Source organism: Leptinotarsa decemlineata, unplaced genomic scaffold (assembly GCF_025532065.1).
Source record: "Leptinotarsa decemlineata unplaced genomic scaffold, Ldec_3_MD MMD2_tig00078422_RagTag_RagTag, whole genome shotgun sequence".
NCBI classification, from domain to species: domain Eukaryota; kingdom Metazoa; phylum Arthropoda; class Insecta; order Coleoptera; family Chrysomelidae; genus Leptinotarsa; species Leptinotarsa decemlineata.
In genome coordinates, this window is record NW_027412747.1 from 19885604 (window position 1) to 19901871 (window position 16268).

The following is a 16268-nucleotide window of genomic DNA, read 5'->3' on the forward strand; positions in this document are numbered from 1 at the left end:
ATCTCCTGGGAAAATCGCTAAGGAAATAGATACCGTTTAGTATTTATTGATTAAAATCAACTGAAAAGATATGTACCATGAGATATCTCCACTATTCTGCAAAATATTCTTCATGGTGGATCAGAAAGGTCTCAATAAATTATTCGGACCGATGTGATAAAGTGTTTTCATAGATATTACTTTGAATATCTACTGATGATTTCATTATCATTTGGGATTCAATATAACGTGCTTCATAAATGTTTTCGAGGACTAATTTAACTAAATAATCCTTTAATTTCACTATGATTGCCATTGAATGTAGATATTTTACCAAATAAAGAATAATTATGGCAGATTGAGCTGTACGTAGTGATTAGTTTAGGTTTCACATCAATATGGAATTTTTGTTCTGAATAAATTGATGGATATAGGTAGCCGTTACTACGTGGTAGGAAATCATAATGAAGAAAAGAGAATTGGAACTTCCTATGTTTTTTACCACTATTATTTGTAACTAACGTTACTTGACTTGATTGAATACCTGAATTTACAATTTACAATGCGTATGTGCCAATTCAAAAACCACATGCCAGGTTATCTGATTTCATTTTCAATGCCAAAGAATAGGTGGACAAGTTGAAAAAATCTGGAGTTCATAAGCTCAAGTGTCCGGAGTGTAATAGTGTTACAAGTTCCCGAATGTAAACAATACGGAAATTTTGCACTATGCAAGGAAGGGTTACAAACTCAATTATTTAGAATTCTTGAAAATTCACAAGCATAAACATTATGTGTGCAACCTGTTAAATGATCCAAATCGATTAAGTTTAGTCACCGGTTTTCAAATTGTCACATCCGCATTGTAAATTGTAAATTCAGGTACTCAATCGAGCCAAGTACCTCTATTTTCACCTACAGGGGTGGTATATAAGGGCTAATGTAATAAATCTTTGGGTGCAGTAACGTTAGTTACAAATAAAAGTGGTAAAAACATGAGCCTCACTGTTTCCCCTACTCCTCTGCCAATCTACCTTATGCCAGCCCTGACTATCTCCAATTTGCCGGCGGGAAAGATAAAAAACAAAACATGTATAACTTCTGTTATTCACTTGTTTACTGGAATTGGGGCATAATTCGTGGCGGGAGAGCACTTACGCTTCTAAAAATGCATTCTGGAAAAATGTTTAACACAAAAAGTTGTGTTTGTTTGGATTCGTTTTGTTTGTTTTAAGAATCTTTGAACTTAGGAGACGAGGTATTCCAAATCGGTCTGTGTATACTTCTCGTTTCGGGGGAATCTGTTTTCGATTTGTCATTCAACAGGACTGAGCATTTTAAATGAGATTTATTTGTTGTTTTTTTATTCTTTATTACCCGTCTTTGCAATAGAATTGAAGCCAGATTTGATCACACTAGAAATACTGATATGTGCACAATGATAGATCCAGGATTTCATTCATTTCTGTGAAAAAAAAACCACGTTAGGCAAATAAAACCAAAAGTTTAATACTCAATACATTCAGGTCTTCAAACCAACGAACTAACATAAAAGTTACTAAATATTTGAAGCATGAAAATAATACGATTGGTCCACTTTTTCAGTTTTGAAGTCTATTTATCTCCACCACTTTTTATTCACGTGCTTTCGTAGGCACAAAACCGAAGAAGAAGTCCATCTGCAACAACTACTCCCAACTACGTATATTATATTACACAGCCATCTTAGCTATACTCACCTGGATTACGAGTACATAACCTACTTTGGATTCTACAATAGAATAATCATAAATATGGTATCGAAGGACCTCGATCTTTCATCTAAAAATACTTGTCTGTTATTTCAAAAACAGACTGAAACTATTTCGGCTTCTCGGTGATTTGCTGTTGTCAAATCGTTTTTGCCTTTTTATACGTCTCGCAGAAGGGTTCTTGTGAGAGAAGAGGCTTCTTTTCGATTCCTAATGTTTGATCTGTTCTGTTTGTTATTGCCGCGGCTCAAATTCAGGAAATTTTTTCGCCATCCTCCGCTTTGTTCTCTTTTTCCGTCTACACACTAAATCTCATTCTAATACGGCGATACAGACCGTCTCATAGCAAGAATAAATTCGGGTATATATGGCAAGAAAGCTTTAGTCGAACTAACGCTGTTTTTTCGGGTTCTGGTTGAGTGTTAAAAACGAACTGAATGACAATTTTTCTCCATGATCGACTCACATGAAATAGTATATTATAAACCTAGGGTGAGAAGTGAGATATTATTTACCGAGCAGTGAGCTAATATTTACCGAGGCAAATAATAGCTTTCTCAGCCGAGGTATATATAAAATTTTTTTCAGTACTAACATTGACATATTATCAATTTTGATTTTGGCATTGATAATTTTCTAACAATTTGTTGAATATATCGGAATATCAAGTAGAGTGGAGCGTACTTCTAATGAGACTGGCTTTATTTATGTATAAATTTGCCATTTGTCAAATTTTGATATGAATTTCTGAAATATCTCATTGCATTTTTGATATATTTCAATATTTCACTTCTCTCATCGCTTCTGTATGTTCAGAACTTAGAATTTCTCAATTCTGCATTATAGTGAGCTAGCTGCTCAGCTGCTAGCTGAAAATGAAGCAAATTATGTTGATACTTTTATATCCTTCAATCGTAATATTTCGTTAAACTTATCTTCAGCATTCAATATTTGCTTCGCTAATGAATTTGTTGACCTGCTTGCTCTTGATGACTTCTGATCTTTGCTCTATAAGAAACATTTGATTGAGAAATGCCACAACTTTTGGAAATATGTCTATATTTCCATTTTTTTACTGAAATGGTACGTTTCAACAAAGATTGTATGCTTCACATTGCAGAGGTTTTTACAGTTCTTCAAATTTCGAGGACAAATGACTTTTCTGCAATAATTGTGCTGTAGCAGCACCTGCTGCTACTCACTATCGCTGCAGCTTTCCATTAATGATTGCGACAATTATTGTAAACATAAACAATGCAAACTTTCAGAAATCAAAACGTCAAATAACTATCAGTAGTTATTTCGCTGTTATACAGTTATATTTGTCTTCTCATATCACCGATACAGAAAGTTGCGTGGCCAATATAAACACAGATTGGCACAAAACATTCCTATACTCGGAGAATCATGGACTGAAAATCAATCCAAATAAAACTTTGGCCTTATGCATAGGGTCTCAAAGACAAATAGTAGAAACTATAGCCCCCTCTTATCTGAATGAAATTTTACCCCTTTTAAATCATAATATTCTTCAATTTAAGAAATAAATAAAATCACAGATGCATACTGCCCAGTACTAATTTAAAAAAATCAAAATTCAATGTATGGTAGTGCAATAAAATTGTAAAATCGACCAAAATGTTAAGAATATCAAGAGTTGTTAGCAACTATATGATCTATCATTTTTTTCTCTTCTCTACCATTGTTATGATAGAAAATGAGTATTTTTATAATTATTTTTTTACACTCACTGTATAGTGTTTGGGAGGGGTGAAAGATAGCCTTTGACTAATCCATTTCCTTGTATAAATGTATTTTGTATGCATAATAAACGATATTATCATTATTATTATTATTATAATTATTATGGTAATGATCAACTGCATTCATCAAAACCACACCTGCCGAGAATTTCATATTCCAATCATGAAAACGATGTGTATCTTCCGGCCTAGTACGGAAAGAACGTATTTCCCGATTTAGACCGAAAAAATCCTATTTTCTCATAGAAAAAGCATCCGGGAAATGGGTACTTCCAGTTGGGTTGCCGAAAAATATTTTTTCAACTTGTTGCCCACAGTAATTCATTACAAAATTGTATACTTACGATATCAATTTATATCGTTAACAACCTGCTACTCAACTATCGAAAAAGTCAAGTTGTGTGTCATTAATTATTGTCGCCAGATAAGTTCTTTTTGATTCTCCGAAAACATCAATGATTCATATTTGGAATGATATCATTTTTGTTTTTTTTTGGGGGAGACAGCAAACATAATGACTAACGTTCCTCTTATCACAAAAACAAACGATGAAAACGAAGAATCTGTCGACGGTGACTAATAATAGATTTTACAGGATGTTTAATTTTAGCGTATAAATTTCAGACTCATATAAACTGTGTGCGCTAAATGGCGTCACTAACAAACCTGAACCCAAATAAAAATAATTTGAATACTGTGTACATAATCGACCGTGGAATATAAACTTTAGTAAATGGACCTTGCGGTAATTTATACGATGTGGAAGAGGGAAGGAACTCGGCAAGAGATTCACGTTTTGAAATAGACTGAGGATTTTGTTGTTTCGTGGTTCGTTTCCCAAGTTTTTAATTTTTCTGCGGTGATTAAACCAGCTTTTGATGTTGCTGTCAAGAGAGAAACTCTCGTTGCGTTGACGTGGACGAATCACTTTTATGATTGATTTGATATTTACTTTGTGGTAGGGTTGATTTATATGAGATCACCAACCTGCCACCCACATAAATTACTTCATCTATTCAACTCAAACTTCGCGGAATAATCTCGAACACTTCTGAATAGTATGGACTATTAAAGAATTTTCCAGCTTCAACTTCTTCAAAACCACGCTTTCACTAGTATTTTATAAAAAACAATGTGTCTATGAATATTTCTTCTCAATTTTGCATAAGCTAACTTTCCGTTCATGTATGAGCTGTTCATCGTCTCGATTGGACGTTTCTAAATGCGTTACGCAAATCAGATGATGCCTGTCTTCACTTTTATGGAAAATTATACAGTGTATTTGATCGCTGCGTGCCAATATATATATATATATATATATATATATATATATATATATATATATATATATATATATATATATATATTATATATATATATATATATATATATATATATATATATATATATATATATATATATATATATATTGTAAAAATTTAAAACGAAATTCTTGTGCTCTCACACAGCACGTAGATAATGATCATTCAGTCAATTATACTAATACCAAAATTCTCCATTTCGAACCAGATTCAAATAAAAGGCAATTTCTGGAAATGGCTGAAATTAAAATTAAAGAAAACAATATCAATAAAAAGACAGACATCGACAACCTCAGCAAAATTTATTCATTTTTACTAACAAAAAATATAAATCTGAATACATCCTGTAATATTAACACAGTATAAATCACCATGATGAACGACAATAAAAAATTAGAAGAAGTATTGACATTATTCAATGTCAAAAAGTTGTCATTTTGATGTCGAAGACTTGTTTCGAAATTAAAATTTCCAAATTATCCTCACATAGCACAGGTATGCTGTTTTATCCGTTATTAACGTTGCCAATGTAATTTCTGAGCCTTTGACTCATATAGTTAACTCCACTTTCATAGAGGGGAGGTTTCCTGATATACTGAAAATGTCAAAGGTTTTGCCAATATATAAAAATAAGGGCTCGAGATCTGACTGTGCATCTTACAGGCCTATTTCGCTACTTAGTCAGTTTTCTAAGATTATTGAATACTGTTTCTATCAAAGATTATATGATTACTTTGAATCATTTAGATTATTTTCTTCTAGTCAGAATGCTTATAGAAGAAATAAATCCACTGTTGGCGCAATTGATCAACTCATTAAACATGTGTTGGAAATCTTGGAAAACAAACAGCAAACTCTGGGGTTATTTTTTGATTTGAGCAAAGCTTTTGACCTCGTTGACCATGACATACTGCTACACAAATTGCAGTTTTATGGTATACGTGGTCCTGCATTGAATTGGGTTAGATCTTACCTGACTGGCCGTAGTCAGCTGGTCTGTGTGAATGGAATTAACTCTGTAAGTAAATGTATAGTAAGAGGGGTACCTCAAGGTTCTGTTTTAGGACCTCTTTTATTTTTGGTTTTTATTAACGATCTTCCGAAATTTTGTTCGAAAGCTTCCATTATTATAATTTTTGCGGATGACACTAATATCTTGGTATCTGCGGAAACTATGTCCGAAGTTATTGTCAAAGCTAATGAAGTAACTGATCAAATTGAGGAGTGGTGTTCTACAAATGGTCTGCTGCTAAATTCTGCCAAATCTCAAATGCTCAACTTTGTTACTAAAAATATAACTATTGATAAAAGCTATTTAGTAAGATTAAATAATGAAACTTTACATCAAGTTAATTGTACTAAATTCTTGGGTGTTGATATTGATAATAAACTTACCTGGAGTTTCCATGTTGATAGTGTCAAACTGAAGCTCAGTAAACATATATATTTACTTCGTAGGTTGAAACAAACAGTCTCTTTTGATGTTCTCATGCTTTTATACCACAGTTTAATTCAGTCAGTGATTTCCTATGGTCTTGAACAGTGGGGCTTATCAGCTAAAGCTGATGAAGTGTTTGTTATTCAGAAAAAGGTAATCAGAATTCTGGCTGGGGCATCTTCAAGTGCAAACTGCAGGCCATTATTCATTCGTTATAGTGTATTAACAATGCCTAGTTTGTATATCTACCAAACTCTGATATATATAAGAAAAAATATTTCAATTATTCCTAGAAATGAGCAAATCCATGAACATTTCACCAGAAATAACCTTCAACTTTATCAGCCTTATAGTAGATTGACAGTATCGAAGAATCACCCCATGTGCTGTGGGATTAAACTATATAATAAGCTTAGTAATGACATTAAGTCCTCAAACATCAATGTCTTTAAAAGGAAGCTTAAGGTTTTTCTATTGCAAAAAGCATACTACTCTGTGGATGAGTTTCTCCTTGAGTCATAATCATAATTTGATTGTAGCTTAGTGATTTTATTTTTATTTAAGTTATGCTTTGTATTTGTTTTTCTATAATAGTTTGACCTGTTGTATCAGCCAGTATTTTATGATGATGTTTGCCTAATGTGATTGTAAATGAACACTGATTCAATAAATGTTTGATTGATTGATTGATTGATATGTTTTATATATATTTATTATGTCCTTTTTATATTACAGCTCTCGATAAAGCTATATATATATATATATATATATATATATATATATATATTATTTTTGAGTCACCATTACAAGTATTCACAGCCCCGTCAGCAATGTGACGTAGCGGAATTAATCCACCCTCAACTACATGAATTTTTCGCCAGAAAAATGTGTGGCCGAAAAATGATCCGAATTCGTGTTCTTTGGTTTCCGAGTCAGTCACTTTACATCGCTCCAACTCACCGCCTCCATTTTTTTGGTTCATTCCATCTTATCCTCTCAAAATTTTACTTTGTATAAGTCCTTTTCCAGTTGGAAGGTCATCAACAGCCTTATGGTCATTTCCAACCCCCATAGAAAAAACCCTTTCTGAACTTCAATTAATCTCGATTGCGTACACAACCTTCACTTTATATTGGGAAACTATAAATACACATGAGATCGTTTGAAAGATCACATCATTGGATCGTGACATTTCACTAGCTGCGAATCTAAGGATGAACGTCAAACTGCTACTCTACGGGAAGCGTTTATTGGCTCGATGCTTTTTAGAAAGCCGCAGATCCTCGATAGGTCAAATGTGCTCTTGGATTCTGGGTCGTTCCCCATTATCGTTGTCTCTGCTTGCGAACTTGAAGAGTTGGAGTGTACTTCATCCCTGATTTCCTGGAGAACCGTCAGATGAAGATCAAATGAAATGTGAAACCTGGGTTATGAGGAATTGAAGGATTTTATGAGTGAATATACGTGTCAATAAAAATTAGAACACTGTGAATGTTGAGATAGTCATGTTTTTGCCAGGAGATGATGAAGTGATGTATTGTGGATGGAGTTCAATAATTTTTGTATGAAAAATTGTACTTAATCGTTACTTGATATGTTTCAAAAATCCCAGTTGTGAAAATAGAACAAACTAGAAGATATTTTCGGTAATTTTGAAATATTTTACTGGTGAGCCCCATGCTTGCGGCATACTAGCATACTGAAGCAACTAGAAGTTTTGTATTTTATTTTCATTATGTTGATGAATAAGGACATTTTGTATTATTATTATTATTATAAATTGCAGTATATTCAGTTTCTTGATTTTCATAAGGAGGAGTCCAAAATATGTTTTTAGTATGCATGAAATAATTTTTTTTTTCGGTCACTTCTGATAACCAACTTGTGGACTTTCATTATTCTGATTTTCCTACAATACGCTTATAAAATTATACGTGGCTAATGCAAAAGTTCTCACTAGATTGTTCCCACTTCACCTGCATCCAGTAGTAAAATTTCTGATTGTGTTACCAACTCTCATTTTATTTCATACTCCGTAATGAGGAAACAGGACAAATCACATGATATTTCAATATAACTTTACAATTCATAACAAACTCTGCTACGATATAACGTGTCTCAGAATTGTTCAACTAACATATGTTATAATATTTCATATTTATTAAAATAATATGAGAATAACTTTGCAATTTGAAAAAACTTCAAATGACATTGAAGATGGAGAAATTTGTAAGCGAATATCATTCAGGAAGTTCTGAATGAGATTCACCTGGAGGAATGAACCGCTGGCAATGAACACTTTGAATTTTTAGTGAAAAAGCCATGTTACTCTATAACAAGACCTTCGCCCCCCCACTTCCAGTTTATCATAGACGTAAGATTATTGTCACTTACTTTGAAACTTCTTTCTTGGTACTTTGTAGCAATCTAATGACCTTCTTCTTCTTCTTCTTCTTCTTTGGAAAGCAATGCAGTATCATGAGCCCATTGAATTTTTTTTATCTTCATTGATACTCATTCCTAAATATCTTGTTCCCCTTGAATTCCAAACATTTCATCAGAAAGCCTTATTATGTGTCTCTTGCATTCGCATAAAAAATGACAAAATGTCTTTGCCCCCTTATTGCATAACTTGCAGGTAAGGATTCCGTTATTTGTGCTATGTGGAGCTTCCCTGTTGGAGCAGTTTTTTGATTTTTTGAACGGTTTTTTCTGAAAGTTGTTCCCTCAGTATTCCCAGATATATTTTCCACCTATCTGTATCTGTATATGTAGAGTAGGGAGGGTGAGTGTAAGCCCACAGCACAGGCCTCATATGACCCATTGTACATCCTCCCGGGAAGTTGTCCTCCTAGGTCATCGCCCATCCTGCCGGCAGGTGTAGGCCAAGACTCGCCGAACACACACTCTCTCATTGACGATAACTCCGGGCACTCGCACAGGACATGCCTCACAGTCTCATCTTCCTGTTCACACATCCTGCATAGAGGTGTGTCCACTAGCCTCATATCATAGAGGGGGTTTTCTCAGTTGACACTGGGCAGTCAGAAATCCTACTGTTAAGCGTAGATTTTTCCTGGTAATCGCCAGATATTTCTTCGGCGCCAGCTTTCCAGGGTCGCCCAGGGTGAGCCTGGATTGCATCCTTTGATTCCATTCCATTTCCTTAGGGATTGAGCATGGGTGTAATATTTGTAACATTGTAACATTTGTAACAATGTAGATGCCACTGGATCCTAAGATTCTTAGTCCAGCCGCTTCCTTGGCTAAAGAGTCGGCAATGCGATTACCTTTACTCCTGTCGTGTTCTTCAACTCACCTCAGGATAATGTTATTATCTACCGAGGTTTTGGCTAAATCTTGGCGACACTCTAGTGCTATCCCTGAGGTAACACATTGTCTGCTCAAGGCTAATAGGCCTTGTCTGCTGTCAGTGCAGATTTTTTTTCCACCTATATTTTCCACCTATTTTCTGATCCGATTCGGCATCAATGATTTTGATTCTCCCAGGTCCACTACCACTCCCAGGTCAGTTCCACTTTCTGCTCATTCTTTGAATAGGATTCATCAGACCAAGATGGTCTGATGAATCGCCTTTTCCTAGATTTTCGTTGTCTCGAGTAAAAGCCGGTCCTGAAGTTTCCAGCACATCACATGGGAATTGAAAAATATAAACAATATTTCTGAATTTGAACGAAAATGATTGACGTTTTTGAAACAAAACTTTTTTAATTAAAATGGGGGAATTCTTTTATTATTCATTCGAAACGAGATAGTGTATATGTATATATATGTTGTATATGTTTTTATGTACGTTGATTCTCATACATATATACTTTTTTCAATGTATCTAGCTGACAGTTTCCGATACTGTCTAAAAATTGATTGACTGATTCATCAGCATTTTGGTTCAGCAACATCTTTAGGTGTTTTGGTACTTATCTCACTGTCTCTCTATGAGAGATACAGAGTCAATTGAATTAGTAAAGAAGTTGAACATTTCAGAGCACATTTGAATGAGCTTTCAAAGTTCAAAAACTTTCATTAGTTCCTGAGATATTTCCTGAAGTAATATTTGAAAATATATCAAGAAACAAAAAACGCTTTCCCACACCACTTTTCAAGCTGCATAATATGGCGACTGGAGTTTTTTCATTTGACGTGTCGACTCATTATTGGGTTCAGCAGTACCAAGAAAGAATGAGTGGAGAAAAAAGGTGCATCAACTGAATTTCTTCCCATTGATGATACAAATGAAATACGTATTTATACAGACGGCTCAAAAATCAAAGAAGGCTCAGGATGTGGAGTGTACTCCAGATCACTAAGCCTAAGGATTAAGTGGGGAATTGGAAGAAATACCAGTGTGGTCCAAACAGAACTCGCTGGTATCTCAATCGCCACAAAAGGAATAACCAAGAAAGGAATTTCTGGCAATGTTGTTTTTCAAATCTCGGAATCTACTTGAGTCATCGGCCACTGTATACCCTTCAATTTCAGAACGCTGGAATAATGAGGATATGATAAAGTACGATCAGCACGTTTCTGCACAGGATAGAGTGCTGAGGTAGCAGCGAAGCAGGCTCCATCGTCGTTTTTAATATTGACGCAAGCTTTTCTTTGCAAAATTTGAGTTGGAAGTTCTATTAATGAGGACCCCAGCTGCGGTGTGAACTTATTGATATTCACACCCAAGTTCAAGATTTTTTCGGCGCCCAGCCACTGTCCCGTTCTTAAAACTCTTCGAGGTCTTTGAGTATTGGAGTTGTAACTTTTTCATCGAACCAATCGTTGAGGGCGGTGTCTCTATATATGGGATAGTTTGTAGTAGTGAAGTACTTGTACTCCTTCGGTACTTTGTCTCCCTCCACTATCTCAAATTCTCCGCAGAAGGTGGTATTTACCTTGATAGATTCATCCTTCTTCAGAGCATTATGAATTCGCCGCTTGAAGAGAACCTTGCATAACAATCTGCACTGATAGCAGACAAGCACTATTAGCCTTGAACAGACAGCGTGTTACCTCAGGGCTAGTACTAGAGTGCCACCAAGATTTAGCCAAAGCCTCGGTAGATAATAACATTATCCTGAGGTGGGTAAAAGGGCGCGACAGGAGTAAAGGTAATCGCATTGCCAACTCTTTAGCCAAGGAAGTGGCTGGAATAAGAATTTTAGGACCCAGTGACACCCACGGCCTGATGACTTCGACAATTGCGGAACTAGTCAAATGTTACACCCATGCTCAATCCTGAAGAGAGATGGAATGGAATAAAAGGATGTAATCCTGCAAGGATCACCTTGGGCGACCCTGGGAAGCTGGCGCCGAAGAAATATCTGGCGATGACCAGGAAAAATCTACGCCTTACAGTAGGATTTTTGACTGGCCACTGTCAACTAAGGAAACACCTCCATAATATGGGGCTAGTGGACACACGTCAATGCAGGATTTGTGAACTTGAAGATAAGACTGTCAGGCATGTCCTGTGCGAGTGCCCGAAGTTATCGTCAATAAGAGAGTGTGTGTTAGGCGAGTCTTGGTCTACACCTGCCAAAACACCTCCCAGCGACCTGTCCATCTTTCTGGAAAGGACAGGATGGGCGATGACCTAGGAGGACAACTCCTCGGGAGGATGTACAATGGGTCACATGTAGCCTAAGTGCGTGGGCTTACACTCACCCTCCCTACTCTACAGATACAGATTCATCCCATTGATGCTTAAAACAGCTTTCAACAAAAGTCACTCATGAAAGATTATCTTGTTGAGTCAAGTCAAAGCCAGAGCCTTTCCCATCTCGTTTCAATTATTGTTTTTGTGGTAAGGAAATAATATCAAACCCCAGTTCCAAAATACGGTATTAATCCACTTATTGCAAAGTTCGGGATAACCAAATGTCTAGGCTAATATCCAAACTTTCCGCATTTAATCTAGGAGAAGTGAGGTAGTCGGTCTACAGTCGGTGCATCTGAGTTAGCGGATCTCATTAGTAGGCAGCAGCACACAACTCCGCAACTCCCCAACTCTAAATCATAGAGAAATTAATTACGTTTCATTCCCGTTATCAAGTAATACACAAATCACGTTTCCACTATCTGTTACAGCTCGATTTGATACGAATAACCGGCCTTATCAACAGATACGGCTCCTGTTCAATCCAGTGCACTCTGACAGTTACAAATTCTAATTATTTATAGTCCCTGATTACACGCATTAGGTGGTTTGACTCAGAGGCGTAAGTTTGGGGTGTTGTTGGAATTGCCATATGGCAGATAAAAAGGAATATTTTTAGAAATATCGATATCAATGTGTTTCTCTTCAGGAAATTATCAAATATTTTGTCATTTTGTAGTAGGTGAAGATATTGACTTCACATTATAGGGTTGTGAAGTATTCGTCAGGAGCTTCAAAATGATGTATCACAAGATCCCCTTCCCATTTAATTTTTCCCCAGATGGCGTCCAGTCGCCATCTTGGAAGTTTCGTCTGTCAATTTCACTTCAAAATGAAGCATTTATGCATCAAATTTCAATTTTTTGAGTCGACCCGTTCTAAAAATAAAGGAGGTGGGGCATTAAATAAATGCACTGTATATGAATTATTGGGATACAAAGTAATATCAAATCAAATCTGAGAGTTTCTGTAGTAGCATTTCTGCGAAGTTTCGATATTTAGTCACAATCATATTTGAATAAATGATTACATTGGTTTAATTTGATCAGGACAATGATAGTAATTGATATTGTGAGAGTGGAGCATAGTGCCGAGAGTCACGTATGATTCAAGAATGATTACACCCAGATGCTAATTTCATGGGGTATTGAGTACTTTTTCCTCATCCAGTCGAGATTTTTTCCTTGACCATAAGCTATAATTTTGACAGCGTGTTCTAATCAAATCGTCTTGTTATTTGTCCACAAAAATGTGTTCTTCTATCAAAATCGTCTTTTATGGGAGGAGATATCATTACATAGGGATACATTGTATTTCCTTTTATCTAATGGCTACTATCGAATATTGGCCGTCTTCAACTACAAGTACGGGGTTTTTTCGAACTCAAGCATAATATCTCATTTGATATCATCGCTTATTGCATGGGCAGCTGGTGTTTTTCTAAATTTTGAAAAATTATTGTATTTCCCTGATTATCTCTTGGTCATATAGGCTCCAAAGTTAAATTTCTTCATGAAATAAATAAGGGTGTAGATTCTCCATTGCCATTCAGTACATTTTTATTAAATGATCAAGAACATTATTGATCTTGGATATAAAACTCTCGGTCAACTATTGTTTTCTCTAAAACTTACATCATACTGTAACTATTTTTACAGCCCTCTCTTAAGTTTGTTTCAAGCAATAACTACAACAATAATGAAGATGAAGTATTTTCATTCCTTAACTTTCCCAATGCGATTTTTTTCTGTATTTTATTGGAAAACTTCCCAATAATTCTTAGGAATTTCGTCGTAATGTCAAACAACCGATGATAAATCGATATCGTACAAACCAATAACTGTTAACTGAAAACTGTGAGCCACGCATTCATAAATATAAGTGAGAAAATACTTCTGAACAATACTTATTACTTTATTGAGTTTTACTTTAAAAAAAGGCTCAGCAAATACCCACTTATTTTTTTCAAATTCTTCACTTCAAACCGTCATTTCATTTCCTCATTGACATGAACCATTAGTAATCGATTTCAATAGTTACAAATGGGAGTGAAGAGAAAAAGTATGCCATTGAAGGCTTTCGAAATATCTCAGTAGGATCTACAAATTATTACTTATCCCCGCTATGAGTGGCGAGAAGTTTTAACTAACTGAAATTCTCTTTAAAATTCGATAAACATCCAAACACGTAAGCTGGCAGAGACGAAATGAGCAATAAAGTTTCACAAACTCTCGTTAATGGAACTCTGGTAACGATATAAACATAATAATAAACAAACTTGTTAATGCCGGAACAACTTTTCATTAAAGTTAATGATTTCAAATGCAGTCGTACGTGTGTGGATAAATCGGGGATTATAGTAGCGTGAAAATGCTTTCAATGAAGTGGAAATATAGTTTAATTGTAGCACAAATCAGTGAAAACATAATCAATGCATAATCGAATCTACGTCGGCAAAACAAGCGTGATTTTCTGAGATGACTTTCTCATATTCTGAACCCATTTATCAAAATTCAACTTTTGCTTTCATAGATTCCAGAAGTCCATTGTATCATGGCTTTTGATTATATCAACCGCAGTGGTAGACGAAATTTCAGGCATAGAAACTTGCAGACCACGGACAACAAACATAAAAGTAACATTATTTTTAAAAAGTTTTATGAGTGTTTTCTACAGTTGATTGGGGTTCACTACTCTATACACTACAATCACAAACAACCAACGAAAGAGAGGTTACTGACTGAACTCAACATGGAGAAGTAGAAAGACATAACCTTTCTTTTCCAAAAACTGTCCACTCCCAAGAGTGGACAGTTTTTGGATAATAAATAGTTGAAATAACGTTAGTTTGGATTACTATTAATTTTCATCTGCAAACAACTATTTATTTTCCGCTTGTAACAATAGAATATTCCCTTTCTGGAATTTTCAATTCAACAGCAGAAATACATTTTTTCCTTAATAAAAAAATACGCATTTTCATTAACTTATATGCAATATGAAGCATGCTCATGATGTTCAATTTTTAACCAAATATTTTAATTATGAGAGAAATGTATATGATATCTCATGGTAAACCTCACTGAGCTGGCTACCATTTCTGTAATAAGTCCAGCACGAACGTAATTGTTTGTAATTATTTCAATGTATCTGTTGACTCCTTCGATAATCATCATGTGATCGATATTTTCGAAGACAATGTTCACCGAATAGTTACATTTTTTGTCCAATAACTGACTTGCAAATAATCTAACCCAGCTATGTTGTCCTGTTCAAGGATTGAACCGGACGGAAACGGAATTTTCGTTACTTCAGACCGTTGATTGCCCATGTTTCTCTGTTCTCATAGTCATTTGTTAAAAATCTAATAGCATGTTTTTATTGTTTCAGCTCATCGATGCAAGTTACCGGAGTAGTCCATCTTTCCAGACATCGGCTGTGATAGTATTGTGTTCTGTGCTTCTTGGACTCCTAGTTTTTATAGCTGTTATTCTCATTTGGAAGTGAGTATATTTATAAAGTAATTACTTTTTGAAATTGAATATTTTATCGTTCTCTGGAAATTTAATTAAATTTTTATTGCAATCAATTTTCTCCTTATGCCTGCGAATTCAATCGCGTTTTGGTTCATTTATGGTCTTTCTGGCACATACATCACGTTGAATGTGACCGATGGTATGAGTTCCGTAGGCTTTGAGAACCGCTGTGGTTTGTGGCTTTGTGGCTTATCCGCCTACACTCCACAAAAAGAAGTCTCACGGGGTCGAAATGCACGATCTCGATAGCCAGTTCACATCACTTCCACGCGAGATGTCCATGCCCTATCGCTTTTGTAGCTCACGCTCTTGGATCTCATGTGGATTGGTATCTTCCAAATTCGACAATTTTGTTTATTCACGTACCCATTCATCCGGTTCTGGTGCAAGATTGTGCATAAATTTCAATAGAATTAATCACGTTCAGGAGGAGTAAGTATGCATTCTTTAGTCTGAGCAAAATTTAATCTCGAAGCAAAACTGTTTTGGGTTTTGAAAGATATGTTTACTTGGTACATTATTTAAATGTCTTCGTATGGGAAATTAATTGTTTTCCTTTGAAGAGAAGCATTTTTCATTGAAACGCTTCTATTTGTGTAAATCAAATAAACTCATTTACTTCATCAAAGATGAACTTATATTCCTGTTTATAAACTGTACCTCTCATTTGGATGTATTTACTTACTTGAATTCAAAGTATCTCATCTATAATATGAACAGCTATAAGTGGTAAGGAAAGAAATTAAATAATACATTACTTATTATGATTGGTTCATTTGAAACGATTGCAAATCATAAATATTATCCTGAC

At 35.1% G+C, this 16268-nt stretch overlaps 1 protein-coding gene across 3 annotated transcripts in view; it reads left to right on the forward strand.

Moving 5' to 3' along the window:
* Positions 1-16268, forward strand: part of pxb (putative Hedgehog signaling attenuator pxb) — a 157759-nt gene that overhangs the window by 63184 nt on the left and 78307 nt on the right. For all 3 annotated transcript variants that reach the window (XM_074185972.1, XM_074185971.1, XM_023156701.2), the window contains exon 3: positions 15312-15424. In XM_074185972.1, coding sequence (XP_074042073.1) covers positions 15312-15424 — 113 coding nt within the window. The remainder of the gene's footprint in view (positions 1-15311; positions 15425-16268) is intronic.